At 36.8% G+C, this 16,829-nt stretch overlaps 1 protein-coding gene across 2 annotated transcripts in view; it reads left to right on the top strand.

Annotated features, from left to right (window-relative positions):
* The window catches only part of MAP3K15 (mitogen-activated protein kinase kinase kinase 15), an 81,068-nt gene that overhangs the window by 55,810 nt on the left and 8,429 nt on the right, over window positions 1-16,829 (top strand). For both annotated transcript variants that reach the window (XM_059494067.1, XM_059494066.1), the window contains 8 exons: window positions 1,923-2,018; window positions 3,440-3,527; window positions 7,120-7,253; window positions 7,855-7,982; window positions 9,695-9,825; window positions 10,132-10,237; window positions 12,593-12,750; window positions 15,900-16,083. In XM_059494067.1, coding sequence (XP_059350050.1) covers window positions 1,923-2,018; window positions 3,440-3,527; window positions 7,120-7,253; window positions 7,855-7,982; window positions 9,695-9,825; window positions 10,132-10,237; window positions 12,593-12,750; window positions 15,900-16,083 — 1,025 coding nt within the window. The remainder of the gene's footprint in view (window positions 1-1,922; window positions 2,019-3,439; window positions 3,528-7,119; window positions 7,254-7,854; window positions 7,983-9,694; window positions 9,826-10,131; window positions 10,238-12,592; window positions 12,751-15,899; window positions 16,084-16,829) is intronic.

The raw sequence follows: 16,829 nt of genomic DNA, 5'->3' as shown, positions 1-16,829 counted from the left end.
TGACTGCATAAGCTTAAGTGCTTGACAAACCTTCTGATTCAAGTACAAGAAGAAATTCAGATACCTTATGGATTTTGTAGCTCTGAAAGGAGAGGACTTCTAGGCTTTGGTCTTGACTGAGAGTGCCTGAAGTTTTAGGTCCCAGGTTTGCTTCCCTGAGCTTGCATAATTTACCTAAGCAAGTAAGCTCAGTGAAGTAGTATTTCTCTGAGTAATATGGGGGGCAGTTGAAAACCTGAAAGTGTGGATTTGGACATAGATTCTGTAATAACTTCAGTCTTTTCTTCTAAAAGAAAAAGCAGGCTTTTGTTTAAATGAATTTTACATGGTATTTTATTCTATTACTCCAATGCAATGTGAATTATTGAAGTCTGTGGAACTTATTAAGAATAATTCAGCATAAAGTTTCTGTACCACATTAATTAACTTCTGTCAACACAATGCACAGAAATTAATCTTTGAGAAAGATAACTTTAATCAAAAGGAAGCAAGCAAATAATTTCATTTGCTTTGATTTTTAATCATTGCTGAGTGATTAAAAATTCACTGTATTACAAAGCCCAAAGAGGCAATCTTTTTTAAATTTATTGGAGTTATATGTTTGCTTTGTATGTGACAACTTCAAATTACTATACTTTTGAAATTCCGTTCCTTTAAAAAAAAAATTGTTGTCTAATTTAAAATACACTCTTATCAAAACTCCTAAACTGTATTTATACTAACCAGTTCATCTTATATACCCCATACATGAAAATGTTTATAATGCAGTATTGTTACTTAGATTCTGTCTTGATGTCTTATATTTGCCCCTGGGAGAGTCACCTTGTTTTGTCTCTTAGTTCTCAAGTCTGATATGTGCTTGTCTGACTTGTTAGACTGGAAATTGCTATACTAAATGAAACTAAAGAATGGCATAGTTACTATTTTCACATATTTTTAGAAAAGTTTTCAGGCAAAATTCAGATTTTTTTGAACATTTTTGAGGTAGTCCTTAATGGTGCTTCAACAAGCAACATCAATTGGTCATGTAACATGTGGCAACTTTGCTGTGTGCTGTCATGTATTTTAAGTAACTGGCTCAGCACAATATATGCAAAATAGAAGAGTTTGACTGAACAGATCAGGCAAGAATCTAAGAAATTTTCGTAACTTAAAGCACAAAAATACCTTAAGAAGCCTAACAACTTGGGATTATGTAGCAAAATACTTCAGTGCAAATGGTTGGTGTAAGAGGTTTATTCTTAGATTTATTTTCATATTGATACTGTGTTTTATGGCATTTCACTTTTTGCTTCAGTGCATTTATATGGGATATATATGACACTGGCATGACACAATAAGCAATAAATAATCCCTTTTTCAGAATTATTGCTGCAATTTGGAGTAAATACTGGTCATCCCAAAACTAGTTTGTCAGTTTTAAGGCCATTAAAAATATAGACTGAGAAGGATCTGTTACACTGTTGGTATTTCCCAGTTCAGTTGTTTTTGTAGGCGCAATGGAATTATACAAACCTGAAGTACTTTTCAATCTTTAAGGAAAGGTTTTCTTTTAATAGCTAAATTAGTGTCAGAACAATTCACTTTCCATTGAGGTGTCATCAAGTACCATGGAATCTGATGGAATTGTGTAAAAGCCGAAGTGGAGATGAACAATAAACCAACCTCAATACACATCAGTATTTTACCAAAGTAAGCAGCAGCTTATTTATCACAATGGAGGTAGGATTATAGACTATATAAATAAGGTGAAAACTCCTAGTTATAAGGAAAATATATGTAATTACATAGTGCTTCCCTGAGGTAATTAACTGTGAAATATGTATTTCTTAAGTGTTCATCATTAAAAAAACCCTCCTCATTGCCCTATTTCTTACAAAAGTTGTATCCAAAATAACATTTTCCTAATGTGAATTTTACAGCATTTCCAAGTTTGATGAACGATGTTGTTTTCTTTATGTCCATGATAACTATGATGACTTTCAAATCTACTTTTCTACAGAAAACCAATGTAGTAGGTGAGTTCAGTTTGTGTGAATGTTGCATGCCTTATCTATATCTTAAATAAAATTGATTTCATAAAGATTGAAAACCAATATTTTTGCTTGAGAAACAGATTATTTCTTCATTTATTTTTTCTTGATGAAGAAGCAATGTAAACTCGGTGGTGCTTAAGGTGATTAGAATACCCATTATACTTCCTGTGTGATTCTGGTTAGTTTACCTACAAATCATTATGTCTGAAAAAGGCTTAACCAGTTTAATCTAAATTGCAGCTATTATCCCATTTTTCTTTATCTTGGCTATGTCATGTAAGGTGCTACATTGTTTTATTTTCCCTTTTGTGTCTGTTCAGTTTGATTTAAATAAGAGTATCTGAGTGTAACAAGAAATTCTAATTTACATTGTGTCAGAGACCTGTGTTACCGATTGCACCTGTAGTTAAATGTTTTCTAATGATCTGTTGTCTCTAAAAAGTAAGCAGGCTAACTGAATTTTAGGCCTAAATCTTTACAGACTAAGTTCTACCTTATGACTGGCAGTTGCAAATACACCTTCTGAATGGTGTAGGAAGGAGTTGTTAATACAACTTAGGTTTTGGAGCATAATGGTACATTCACTATTTCTTGCAATAATTACTACTTATGTATTACATGGAATAAACTCAGGTTAAAGGAAATTACTAGCTTTGCAGTGTGCATTGCATAAAAGGTAGGAAACACTAAAATTAATGTTACCTCCTCAGCCCTAATTTGCCAGTGCAATTGGTGTCTCATGAAACATGGACACATTTTTCATACCAGATTCCGTGTGCTACAGGAGTCCGTTCAAGAGGACTCTGTTATTTAATAAAAGAGATATAAAAAATTAAATTAGTATTTTAAAAATGTTTAAGTAATTGTTAACAATTTCTTATAGAATTTGGAAAAAAATGAGTGGCTCAGGCAGGGAACTACAGGAAAAAATGTTCTTGTACTTAGGTATCTCCACCCTGGAGAACTAGAAATTAGTTAAAACTCTGTTCTTCTAGCTACATTGCTACTTTTATACTTTTAGCTTTTTAAATGCCTGACAAAGAGCTACAACATCTGATTTTCTGAAATACTGAATAATCACACTTGCAGCCAAACATGTACTGAAAAAGTATTTGAGTTGAATCTACCAAGATTTTACTAGGCAATTGCAAAAACAAGCAACTATCAAGTTCTACTACAGCGAACATAATAATTTTATAAATAATGAGGGTTTTCGGTTGTGTTTGATGTTCTTCATCATTTAAAATGGGATAAATATGGAGAAAGTCAGTAATGAAAGCAAGCTGTGAACATGCTAGTCAGTTTATTAGCTTGAAAGCAATGCCCAGCTTGCAAGAATCTGTTTAATCTGCTTCCAAAAGGGCATTCTTCTTTGATCTTGTGCTTTGTATTTCTTTTTTTAGATTCTGTGGTTTAGTGAAAGAAATTTTGTCTGATGCAGTTGGTAATACTTTGGAACTAGAAGGAGAAATAGATGGAGACACATTGGAGGTATGTCAAGGATAAAAGATCTGAAAACTCTGAAACTTGTTCTCAGTATTCCCTACAGTTTCATATCAGTAAAATAGAAAGATAAACATAATTTTAACTCCTTAATTGTATATGCAATTTAAATTCTTTCAAAATTATTTGTACATGAGATTTGCATTCATTTGAAAAGACACTTTTTTAATGAAGTGGGTCTGTTACTACTGTAAACTGCTTAAATCCTTAATGAAATGTGTTACTGTGTTTGTATTCTCTTGTAAACAATGTATAGATAAGAGTCAACTGTTATCAGCTGGCTCAAGTGGATAAAAAAGATAAAATATTAAATAAATGATAAAAAAAAGCCACTACAAAGGTACTTTAGTTTTTCTGCCTGGTACTTGATACCATTACTACTCCAAGTAATTTCATTTGACAGGCTTCTGTCCCAGAGATATTGCAGGTATTTAGGATCAGATTAATACACTGAGCTTTTTTTCTTATCACTGTAACATCCATGTTAGGAATCCAGTAGCTGTAGGCTTTCTTTCTAATTAGTACAGAGAGGAAAAAAGGAAAAGCAACCAACTTGGAAAGAGTTATTCACATTTCATGTGGATTTCATGTGAATCCATGTCTTCATAAGAGAAAGTGACTCATAGCAGATGTCCAATTAAATACATACCCTGTATTAATTATTCTTCTTTTTATTTGTTTTGAAATCGGAAAAGCCGCCGTAGAAGGTAGGTTGTAATTTTTATTTGGACAAGCAAATTTAATCAATCAATTAATGAGCATGAAAACCCTCCTGTGGCTTGTTTGAGCTGGGCATCTTTCTGATTGTGTCTCATTCCAGCAATTCTCTTAGGCCAACCATTCAGAGCAGCTGTTCATGGTAGTGAGCTTTTGTAGGACTTGAGGCTTCAGGGGACAAAAAAGAAAATATAGAACTCTCTGCTGTACTGCTAAATAAAGTGGGAAAGATGAGTTTGGAGTTCGTTTGGCCACAGAATTCTTTCCTCAAACGGAAAGGACAAATACACACATCTGTTAAGCCCAGTTTAATACATCCATCTGTGGTCTTGACACAGCTTCAGGGCTCTGCGTTGGTACAGACAGGGTATTAACTATAGCTGCAGTTCTTTATATTACATAATTATGTACTCAGCTAATAGCCAGGCTATCTCCACACAACACAGTCTGTTCAGCTGTGTAACAGTCTCTCAGAGGATGTGAGCTCATCGTGGCTTGAGCCTTTTAAAAACTAAACTGAAAAAATCACTGACAATGCATAGGAGGAAGCAATCCTGCATGAATGAATGATACATAGAGATGTGACTACAGAAATTTATTTTAAATCTTTGAGCTATATCATTCTGCCTATCTTGAACTTTTCACAGTTGTCACCTTGTACTTATTGTCTTAGCTTATGACAGTGAAACAGAAATCAGGACTTCTGAAGGGGAGAAATAATTAGTTTAATGTATAAACAAAGAAAGACACTTAATGCCTTTCTGCAGCTTGAGATCTTACTTTTAAGAAGTGACACTGAGGAAAATGCAGCTTTATGTGGTCTTGATAGGTTCCACTAATACAGAGAAAACAGTTCTTGCTGTTAATAAAACAGTTGTTTATATTTGGGGAAGAGGAGGAAATAACCTACTGCAAAGTCTGGGGGAAGAAAATCTGATTTCAGTCAAAATCCTTAAGAGCATGTTGTTGCAAGGGGTTGTATATTTTATGTATAAACTGCAGTCTAATTTTACAGCTAGCAAGTATTTTGAAGGAGTGTGAATGTTGCAGTTCCTTCAGCCCTGGGGTATTCACTTCCATATATTGATAAGAAGTTGCTATCACTTTAAGAATACCTGCTGTGCCCCAATTGGATAATCTAAAGAACACTCTGCCTTACAGAAGGTCAGATATGAACACTTGTTTACTTGTACCTAATGGCTGGATTTCACAGCCAGTGGATCACTTATTCAGATTTTTGGCAACCAACAGTGGTTAATTCAATACTTGTAGATGTTGGGATGAGAAGAGGCAAATGTAAAGTGACATCAAGTATATACAAGTCTATTAAACTGTCTACTAACTAACACTGAACTCTAAATACCAACAATTTTCGTCTATCATGGGACCCAGACTGGAGAACATAGATTTCCCCACAGTAATTAAAGGGTTGGCTTAGGACCAGTGTGTTGCAGATGGAGTTGCTGTCAATCCTAAATTCTGCAATGTGACTGCTGTCTTTTTTTTTGCACAGTTTTATGTCATATGATAGCTGTGAAAGCTGGATGTGCTCCTACCAAAGAACCTGGCAAGTTTTGCATATGGCATTTTGGGTCAGTTATGCCTGTCATGTAACGAGATTATGTTGTGAGCTGTGAAGTGCTGAAATGTGGTAAATGGAGCTGTGCTAAAGCTGTGCTTGCTCCAGTTTAGTTCCACTGAGCAGAATATGCTGTTAGGATAAGTGACAGACGGGTTTCCTTTAGCACATTCCATACAGCAGCATGAAAGTTGCCATCTTTGCCGAGGTGAAGAGGGGGAGTGTGGATACTGCGGCAGCAGAGCTGCCATGTGAACTGGGAAGGCACATCAAAGGAATTCTCCAAGGCTGCATTCTGTGTCACAGAGTTACATTGGACAATGCAGAAAAAGTGGTCATTGGCAGAAAAGTCCATAGTTATGGCCGTTGTAAAAAGTTTTATTGTTTGTTTTTTTAATAGGGAAATCACATGAGGCCACAGAGAATACCCTGCAGTTTTCCCATATGGGACATCCTCTTGGATATGGGCAGATACTAGGGAGATCTGTGTACTCCTGACAATATCTGAGACTATGAAATTGTCTAGTTCCCTTCATCCTTTATCAGTTCCCTGATTTGAATCATGGATGTGCTGTTCAACTCAGCTTCCATAAGAAATTTGGTTTTATACAGTGTCTGAGGTACACTTCCATTAAGCATCATTCACTCCTTTAGAGTATGGGGAGTTCTGTCACAAGGTTACTATATGAGGTGGTGTAAATTAGTGTAACTTTGCTGAAGTCAGTGAACCAGCATTGAGTTGTTCAGCTGGAAATATGACCAAGCACATTTCAGCAGCAGTGGAAACCACCATTACATTTAATAATTTGTTGACAAGATGAACATTTTTTTCTGCCCTTTGGAAAAATCTCATTGTGAGAGGGGATATCCTGGGGTGACTATATGGTCCAGTTACTTTTATCTATTCATTAAACCACTGGTTTCAAAATTTTAGGTTATGTTCCATATATTTAGATGTTCTGAAAGCTCTGTCAGCAGTCCTTAGAGACAATACATGAATGGCTCATTTTGACAGCAATGTTTCATTGAATTTGGTTTATTGGTATGTTCCCTGTTTGGATGAATGCGTATTTCTCAAAGCTGGTTAAGGAAGTTTGTATTACAAAGCAAGTAAGATGGAAATTTTGTAAGTTGTGTAAAGCACGAGACTGGTGGGTAACCTGCTGTCCTCCAGCTGCACTGCAGCAACACCTTTGTGCTGGGCTAAACTGGCATTAAGGCTCTCTGTAATGTCAAGTGTTAGTGATAACAATTTCTGTGCTACTTTGTCTTTTCTGTTTACAGTATGAATATGATTATGATGAGAATGGTGAAAGGGTAGTTCTAGGGAAAGGCACTTATGGAATAGTTTACGCTGGAAGAGACCTTAGCAACCAGGTCCGAATAGCCATCAAAGAAATACCTGAGAGAGACAGCAGGTAAGACCTAGTTCATTGTTATGTACACACTGTGAACAAAAATGCAGTTGTTTTTTGAAAATTTGGCTCCTCTTAGCATGTGTTTCTGTGTGGTTAGTTTATAAGATGCCAATATACTGAAATTCAATTACTATTTCCTACTATCCAAAAGTACCTTTTTGATAATAAAGACTTTGTAATTTTGGGGAAAATATATGATATATATCATAAATATGACAGTTAAATAATCTGCATGCGTATCTTACATTCCAGGAGACATTGGTTTTAGTTGCATGTCATTTGTATTCTTTTTGAGGAGGGTGAAAATCATGAGAGGAGCTCTGGAGTCAAAGACAGTGCTATGTATTGATACAGAAGACACACATATAAATTCTTGGAGGGCATGTTTCTCCACCAGAGTTCCTCTGAGCTCTGTCTCTGTACCTTTTTGGGATAGGCAGTGAATGATGCTGCATTTTAAGGTCGTGGACAAGATATTTGCTGAGAATTGGAGTGGTATCCCTAAGATACATTCTGTTGTCAAACTAGCATATAAGCATAGCCTAGAACCTTTTCCTGCATGATGAAATAATTCTTTATTATTTTCTTTCTTTTTTAATAGGTATTCTCAACCTCTTCATGAAGAGATAGCACTGCACAAATATTTAAAGCATCGCAACATTGTCCAGTATCTTGGATCTGTTTCAGAAAATGGGTACATTAAAATTTTTATGGAGCAGGTGCCAGGAGGTTTGTATCATGCTGAGTTTGGTCTGCCAAAGGAAGAGCATTTGGGACTCCAAACTGACTGAAAGTCAGTAGATAAGCACTTAATGAGTTTGTGCACTCTGTATGGCTTTTCTGTTGGGATGTTAACTGTATAAGTCCTTTTTCTCATAGAAAGAGAGTACCGGTTCCAGTACCCTCTCCCCTTTCTATAATAATTCTACACCTAGAGAAAAGTCATTAAAAGTATTTGGTTTCAAATACTCATGTGTTAAAAAATAGTGGAGTTAGAGCTGTATAGTCCATTGAGCTCAAGTGTCTGAATGATGACTGGAGCTTTCAGTGTAAGTTTCTTTTTGAGCAGTGGCACTGATAGAACAATTAAGTACTGTTTTTTAACTGCTGTGTACAAAGGACTGCTATTCCCTAGGTAGATTAGAGATTAAAGTGAGATGTGTTCCTTGCTCATAATTTCCAGTTTCACTCCTCCAGCTTTCTCTGCTGGAGGAAGATGATGTGAAATCTCTTTGTAACCTCTGTACCTTGTTTCCTTCTCCATTTTGCCATTTACTCTTCAGAGTCAAGGGTGTATCAGAATGAGTGTTAGAATTTGCATTATTTTAATTTGCAAAGTGAAAACAGAAATAAGAAAAATGGGGGAAAAAGTTCAGATTTTCTAAGAAAGGTCCAAACAAACATTCAAACTGTAATTAAATGCATCCAGGCCATTAAGGGATGTAGGGAAATTATTTCATTTTTTGACCTTCTCATCTGACAGCTGAGATACTTTGACCTGCATCACTCATGCAGATGTGATGAAATTATACCAACACTTCCACTTGTTTTCCCACACTTGTTCACAGTGTCAGCTGGTGTTGTTTCCTGTTCATATATGCACAGTAAAGTGTGCTGTGATTAGTTGCTAATGGCAAGATATTACTGAACCAATTTAGATATTTTAAACTCTGTAACAAGTCTTAAAAAGGAACCAGCTGTTCATATTATATGAGATTTTTGAGGAAACTTCACTTTAGAAAGCTGTCTGTTCCTTTAGCTGAATTTTTCTGGCCTTAAGTAGACCTACTGCACTTAGTTTATTTTGTGCTAAATAAGTAAAACTGTTCTTTATTTTGCCCCATGATTTAAATATTTGTGTTCTTTAAAGATTAGTTTTATTAGAATTGGGGATGTGTAGATGGCCCATCTCCTACTCTGAATATCCATTCAGGATTTTTTTTTCAGTAGCTTTCTTTCCTGTCTCTGAATATTGCCAGAGGTTGATGCCATATTTGTAAAGAGGAGGCTCTCTCTGATATACATTCTACCCTCCCTGCCTCAAGAAAATCAGCTTGTCTTTGCCCACACCTGTGGTTTATGAAGTACAATGTACAACATGGTAGAGTGTTTCCTTTAGTCCTTGTTTCATTATGGGCTACATGGCTGCTAGTTGTAGTCTCAGCAGTTGTTACAGTGAAGTGAGGGGGATGGATCCAGCTCTGTCAGAACATTTATTCTTGTTGTGGGAGTAGAACCTGACCTGGCAAATAAGAAATAATCAGTCCAGAGCAGCAGCAAATTATTTGCTATGAGTGATCTAGCAAGAATTTGGCTTAATCATGGGTACTGCTTTCCTTTTACATTAGGATGTTGAGCAAAGGCTTTATCCAGACGTACATGTTTCATGTTAATTTGGGGAATTTGCTATCTTGATACACTTTGTTCTTAAACTCCTGTAGGCAGCCTCTCAGCTCTCTTAAGATCTAAGTGGGGCCCAATGAAAGAACCTACAATTAAATTTTACACTAAGCAGATTCTGGAAGGCCTCAAGTATCTCCATGAGAACCAGATTGTACACAGAGATATAAAGGTAATGTTTCCTTTTGTGTGTCTTGTTTGATTTGCTTTTTATCTTTACTTCAGTTAGTTTTGCTTTAATCTGAAGTGGAATTTTTACTAGGATTTCATGGAAGCTGAAAACAAAAGGAAGGTATAAACCTTCTGCTGGTGCTCCTGGAATATTGCTTTGTGGAAAGGTATATTACAAAGATAAGTGCAAACTTGAAGGAATATTGAGATTGAAAATCTGTATTTTTCTGTCTCCCCCTCCCTGTTTGCTGCCTTCCTCCCTCGTTGCCTCTCTCCTTCCCCTCCTTCCCTCTCCTCTCCTAACCAGGGTGACAATGTTCTGGTGAACACCTACAGTGGTGTGGTTAAGATATCAGATTTTGGTACTTCCAAACGGCTGGCAGGAATCAATCCATGCACTGAAACCTTTACAGGTAAGATTAATCTAGCAGAGTGTTTGACATTTTCATGACAGGTTTAGCATTCAAGCCAAGAGGCTCTTTGGCTTAGTGATGAAAACACTCTGGGGTGTCTGTTTGCAGGGCAGAGTAAATGGGAGTGTGGTCACCATAAACATAGGCTTGATTGCTTTCTTGACTTTTTTTTAAAATTAAACTCTCTTCCATTTTACTTTTTGGGGGTAAAATTTTTTCTTCAAAGTGTTCCTTAAGTAGCAATTGATAGTTGCAATTAGATCTGGAAACACTTGAATTTAGCAAATTTTCCATTTAACGATCTTGGTATTAGTAACTTACACTTGCACACTTTCTAGATGTATGTTTAAAAGTGCAGAAAACCAAACTCAAAATTATGAACACTTTCAGTTTTGAGGTATTAATTATAAAACCCAACCAACTGGATAATAACACTAAAAAGACGACTTTACAGGAAAATTTTAGGCTGATGTGTTACAGAACAGCTTTTAATACAACAAGGTTTTAAAGACTTGTAATATTCAGGGAGAAAAAAATTACTGAGCAAAAGGGGAAACTCCACATTAAAAAATGAATGTGTGGTCACATAGTTTCTGTGATCAGTGGATGTGGTTAACATGGTGGTTTTTCTTGTTATATGGCCTTATGTAAAGGCTTATAGCACAAGCCTCTTACTTGCCTGCAGTTTAAGTAAATGGTACACAGACAAAGCCACTAGTCATGGATGGCTTCAGAGTGGAAGACAAGAGATAACAAACTTCACTTAAGTGAAAATCAAGACTTCTCTTTACCTCTCTGGTGGTATGTCTGCAGCTCCTCCAGCTTTCTTACAAAGGAAGCCATGCAAATAAAATTAAGGTTCTGAAGTAATTTACCTTTCTCAGTTATTTTTACTCATTATCTCATTATTACTCATTATCATTCTCTTTGCCTGTATTTTGCATGCTTCTCAGTGACTTTTTTAGCAACTGATTGTCAGTAGGGATGATATATGGAGAAGTGATATCTTAAGAAAAGTCACCATACTGTAATAAAAGGAGGTAACTCTTTCCTTGTGCCCTTCTTCTTTCTCCTCTTGCAAATTTTCAGCCCTGTTTGTGCCTTTGAGATGTAATTTGCCATGTGAATAAATACTTAAGTTATCATTTTGGATTTAAATCAGTAAGCAAGTAGCTATACCCCAAAGGACCTTAAATGGTTTCTAGAAATTTGGTTTTGTTCTGTAGTGTAGTACATAAACCCTAGATTTTAGGCATTATGTAATGAAAGCACATGGTTTGAAGATCAAGACTTCTGATGGTGACATCCCTCCATTCAAGACACACAGCCTGAGGGCAAAGCTGTGGCTTGAATTTTCATTCTGCAGCAGTCACATTCAATGAGCATATGAAACCCTTGTACCTTCACCATATGTCCACTACTTAATAGTTCACAGCTCTGTGGCAGTATAGTTTTATTGCATTCCTAAGAAGAAAAATTTAAATTCAATTTAAAGATGTTACAACTGAGCTGATAGAAATTCAGGGTGGAGAAAGAACTGTAGTGTTCAAAACACTCTGATCTTATAGAGGTTTCTGCTGGTGGTGGTGTGGGGTCTTCCTGTGAAGACACTCATTAGCTGTGTTAGTGAATGGTTCAATGAGTGGTACCAAATTGACCATTTTTTATTTAATTTTTTACTGTACTTTATCAGCATTATTACTAGTATTACACTCAGGTTGTCTACAGGCAGGAACTCATTTTGTCAATCTGTATAACTTTTGAAATTCTAACCAGTTGGTTTGTTGGGTTGGATTTTTGTTTGTTTTTTGGTTAGTTTTGCTAACCTTGGATGTCCAAAATTCCAAGCACATCCAAAGCATCCTGGAATTCTAGACTAACTATGATGAGTTGCCTTAGTTATTGCCCTGTATTTGCAAACTAGCTTTTCTTCAAACTAACTGTTGAAATTCCCTGTCACTAGTGTTCTCATTATTGGGGTAAAATATGAAGAATTATTCCCATGAAGGCTATCTGTCACTTCTCAGATTTTGCCATCTCTTACATGCATAATCTTTAAAAGTTGGTGTCTGCAAAAATTTCATATAATTTTATTTTCTGGGGAAGCTATTGGATTATGTGGTGTATAGACTTTCAGCATTTGAAACCTTGTGTTAGAAAGGAGGGGCAAAAAGATAGTTTTAAAAAAAGATGCTATAAAATAAGTTTTTGTTTAGTTTTCAGTGCTGATATGGGAGATAAGGTATTTGGCTATACAGGTTGCATTTCACAATTTTTGGCTTGTTGAGTGTTGTGTTAATCCTCCTTAATAAAAATGAAGAATGTACACTTGACAGCTCTTTTTGTCCTGACCAGGAACCTTACAGTACATGGCTCCAGAAATCATCGATAAAGGACCACGAGGATATGGTGCTCCTGCTGACATCTGGTCCCTGGGCTGTACCATTATTGAGATGGCAACAGGCAAACCTCCTTTTCATGAACTAGGGGAGCCCCAAGCTGCAATGTTTAAAGTAAATACATCTTTTTTGCTTTAGAGTTGATGAATTGTCAATTATAGCTTAATTTCATAATATTAATAGGTAATAACATTGTCTTACGTGGGTTGTTTTGCACAAAGCCATAGTCTGACCTGTGTTTTTAACTCTTGCTGAGAGATCCTCCCCTTCTCTAAGCTGAATTGCTCTAGGGGTTGATCAGTTATTTTTGTGCTGGAAATAGGTCATGACTCAGAGCAGCAATCTGAAAAATGAGTGAAGGCTTATGAAAACTAATATCCCCTGTGTTAGTTTTTTCAGCTCCTGCTCTTGTTTTATGATTTCCTTCTTGTAACCAGTCTCCCCAGTAATGACAAACAAGTTATTTCCGCTCCTTTAAGTAATTTTTGTAAGCCTCCTTCCCAAAGGAAAATGTTTTAAAGGCCCAGTCTCTGCAACAGGGATGCAGGAAGATGTGGTGGAAAAGGGCAGGGGATTAGCTCTCCAGCATGTATTAAAGGAGTAAAATACTCTGCATTTCCATTCCAAGTCCTTCAGGTCATAGCTTTCTCCTCAGTAAGCTGTTGTCTCTATTACATTGTTTCTCTTAGTGTATCTGTTTTCAAATGCAAAAATTAACACCTGAGAATCCTTCAGATAGTTTTGACAGTAAAAGTTTTAAAGAAGTTACTTGTTCTACCTCTGTAACTAACAGGAATGTAACAACTATGATGTTTCAAATAAGTAGACTGAAAATTTTTGGTTCTTCCATTGGCTTGCAGTAGACCTTTAGTAAAGCACTAAAGTTTTCAGTTATGCTTGAGAATTCTCATTCTTATAGTGGGGAAAATAACTTAGCAAACTTCTTTAAATTACCAATGCTGTAATTTTTTCATGTATCTTGTTGGAAGCCACTGTGTGAGCTTAGTATCATCATTAATGCAATCATGGTGGCAAAATCAAGTCTTTATCAATAGGTACAGAAATCTGGGCTGCAGTTCAGCATGACATGTAATGTCATACATCATACTAGGCCTGTGAGTTGTCCCATGAACCACTGCTAAAAGGCAAAAAAAGGACGATTATGGGTTTTGATACACTTATTTTAGTGGTATAATAGGTCACCTTGGAGCTGTCAACTTGTGGCATACCTCAAAAGAAGCTGCCTGGGTGAACATGGTTTGGCTCACTAAAGCTTTCCTGAGGGAGCCATGGAAAGAGACTTTTCCACATCACTGTAAATGTCCGACACAATTCTGTTGGCAGATGCCTTTTAACCTTATGTACCTGGCATGTAGTTGTGACTGCTGAATGAGTTACACATCTTATTTTCAGCACTGTTTAATGGAAGTTTTTAGCATTCTTATTGCAGACTGCATTAATGTACCACAGGCAGGCATTTGGTTTTGTTTCCTGTTACTTGCCTCTCCTGGGACCTGTTTGAAATTGTGTCTTGCTAGGCACCATAGGTTACAAACCATGTTTTCTTTTTCTGTGTAATGAAAGTAAGCAAGCTGGAAGCTGAATTTGAAACAGGCTGGCTGGGCAAACATGTAAAAAGAAGTCTGGAAAACTTGGAATATTGAACTTTTGAGGTCCCCACCTCCACACATGAATGCTCTGTTGTACTTAGGGCAGGTGAGGAGAGGGAAGGTTTAAGTCTCCCTGTGCAGTCACTTTAGAAATTGCAAATGACCAAATGGTTGGGCAGAGTAGAGAAAAGGGGCTATAATAAATCAAGAACTGGATAGGTCCTGGCTGGGTGTGCATTGTGTGGTATTTATTTATGAGCACAGAACATGTGCATCTGTATCTGTGTGAAAAGAGTACAAACAAATGGCATTCAGTGGAGACCAAGTACGCTAGTGTTGCCATAGAATTTGCAGGTGGTTGTGACAAAACCTAGTCCCCTTGAGCAACAGAGATTAAGACAAGATCAGAGACATGCTTTCAAACTTCCTGGCCCTGGTTTAAAATTTTCCTAGATTTTTACTTGGTGCATAAGAGTGAAACCTGGCACCAGAGTGCTGCCAGTTTGTGGCACTGAGCCTTGAATGTGCTCAGATCATGGATTGGAAGGCCTTAAAGCCCTATTAGCATTTTATTACTGCACTGTCATTCAAACAGAAGCAGGACTGCTGAGCATTTTTTCCTTCAGTTTGTATTCAAGCTGAACCAGTATTGTGAGCACTTAATAGTGCCACAGTTAATGCAGCTCTGTAATGAGATTATTTGAAAGCAGATGGCACTTCACTGCTGGGCTGCTGTGTCCCTTGTGGACACTACCTTTGTGCTTGTTCTCCAGGATGTGTTTTGTGTAAAGATGCTGAGACTACAAACCATAAACTCTCCAGACATGTGGATACAGTGCACACATGTTGTACAGCTCTGGCTTCCAAACAGTTCTGCCAGATTGACATTAGAGAATAAGAAGGCAGCAAGGAGCTGGAAAAATCACTGGGGAGCAACCTGTAGAAGTACATTTTTCATTACTTAAAGACACAGTCTTAAAAGAGACTCATTTAAGTAATGACTTAAATAAGAGTAATTACTTAAAGAATGGATTAACAAGGATCTTGTAAAAGCTTTGGACATCATGTGAATTTTAATTAAATAACACTGAAAGACTTCAGAAGACATCTGGCCCGAGAGGGGGGATGGTGACAAGGTCTGGCAAGGTCAGTGTGTGTATTTGTGCAAGGAAATTTGTCAGTGGCAGGAGCAGAAGGAGTGTCACCCCAGGCTGTTGGTGATAGAGGAGGAAATCATGGGCATGAATATGCTGGAGGAGGCAGCAGGAGAGACACAGGAGAGACTCAGCTGTGAGCAGGGGTGATGGGAAACCTGTGCAATAGCTGGAGGGGTTTGTGGCTGGTCAGAGGAGGAGTATTTGAAGCACTTGGTGTCAATAATGCCCAGATACCAAGATTGCCTGAAAGCAGATGATTAGATACATCCATACCTTGACATTTATGTAATATCACATGGATATTTACACCATGTTTGCCATGAAATAAAACAGGATTTGAACCTTGTTGTCACTTCAGTGCTTTATATGGGACCTGTATCACTCCTTTTCTACAAGAGTCAGGAGAAATGTGAGTGACTGTATTATAAGAGCTTTGGCCCATGGTCTCCTTGAAGTTGTTTCATAAAAATAATTAGTATTTCTGTTTTACTTGCAGGTTGGGATGTTTAAGATTCATCCTGAAATTCCAGAATCAGTGTCTGCTGAAACAAAGGCCTTTATTTTGCTCTGTTTTGAACCTGATCCTAGTAAACGTGTTACAGCATCTGATTTGCTCAGAGATTCTTTCCTGAAGCAAGTGAACAAGGGCAAGAAAAGCAAAATTGCATTCAAGCCTTCAGGTAAAGAATTATCAGCCAAATCCAAGTCAACATCATCATTAAGTGTTATTTAAAATATTGGAATCATTAAGAACTTTGTTTTGCAAAGGACATTTATAGTGCCAGGAAACAGCAGGAACTCAGCTATTAAAAATGTCCGTGATTTTTTATTATACATATTTAAATTTAATAATTCCCAGAAAATGAAGTGCCTTGCTTATTTTGTATTTTGCTTGCTGAAACCTCCCAAGGTCATTTTTCCTCTCCTCAGAAATAAATGCCTCATTTGTAGTAAATTAAAATTAGAAGAGTGACATTTGACAAAGACTTTCCAAAGCACTTCTGCATTTTAGATTTGCAATTGTATACACTTCAGAGGTCTGAGTTTCATAGAGTTTGACACCTGAAAATGTGGGTCTATTAGGTGTTTGGGTCAGCATTTCAAACTTGATACATAACATTGAAATTTGGCATAAAGGTGCTAAAGTAGCTGTCTAATGGGTTGTTTTGTTTTATCTGCATAGCATGATTCTTCTTCTCTCCCCCCCCCCAAAATGTTAGCCACTTGCTCAGTGATAAGATAAGGGACTTTAATATAGACTTGCCAAATATATTAAGAAACTGCCTGTTTCAAAACAGGGAAAGCCATTGGTCTGGCTGCTTCTTTCACCTGTCTGCACACCCACGCACTCCCAATACAAATTGAAGTTCTTCCTATTTTTCAGCCCTTTCTCTTGGGACAGCAGCTCTCAATTTTCTGTCCTACT

The sequence above is a fragment of the Ammospiza nelsoni genome, chromosome 2 (assembly GCF_027579445.1).
Source record: "Ammospiza nelsoni isolate bAmmNel1 chromosome 2, bAmmNel1.pri, whole genome shotgun sequence".
Taxonomy (NCBI): domain Eukaryota; kingdom Metazoa; phylum Chordata; class Aves; order Passeriformes; family Passerellidae; genus Ammospiza; species Ammospiza nelsoni.
Note: the sequence above shows the minus strand (reverse complement) of the source record. Positions and strands in the feature narration are given on the sequence as shown.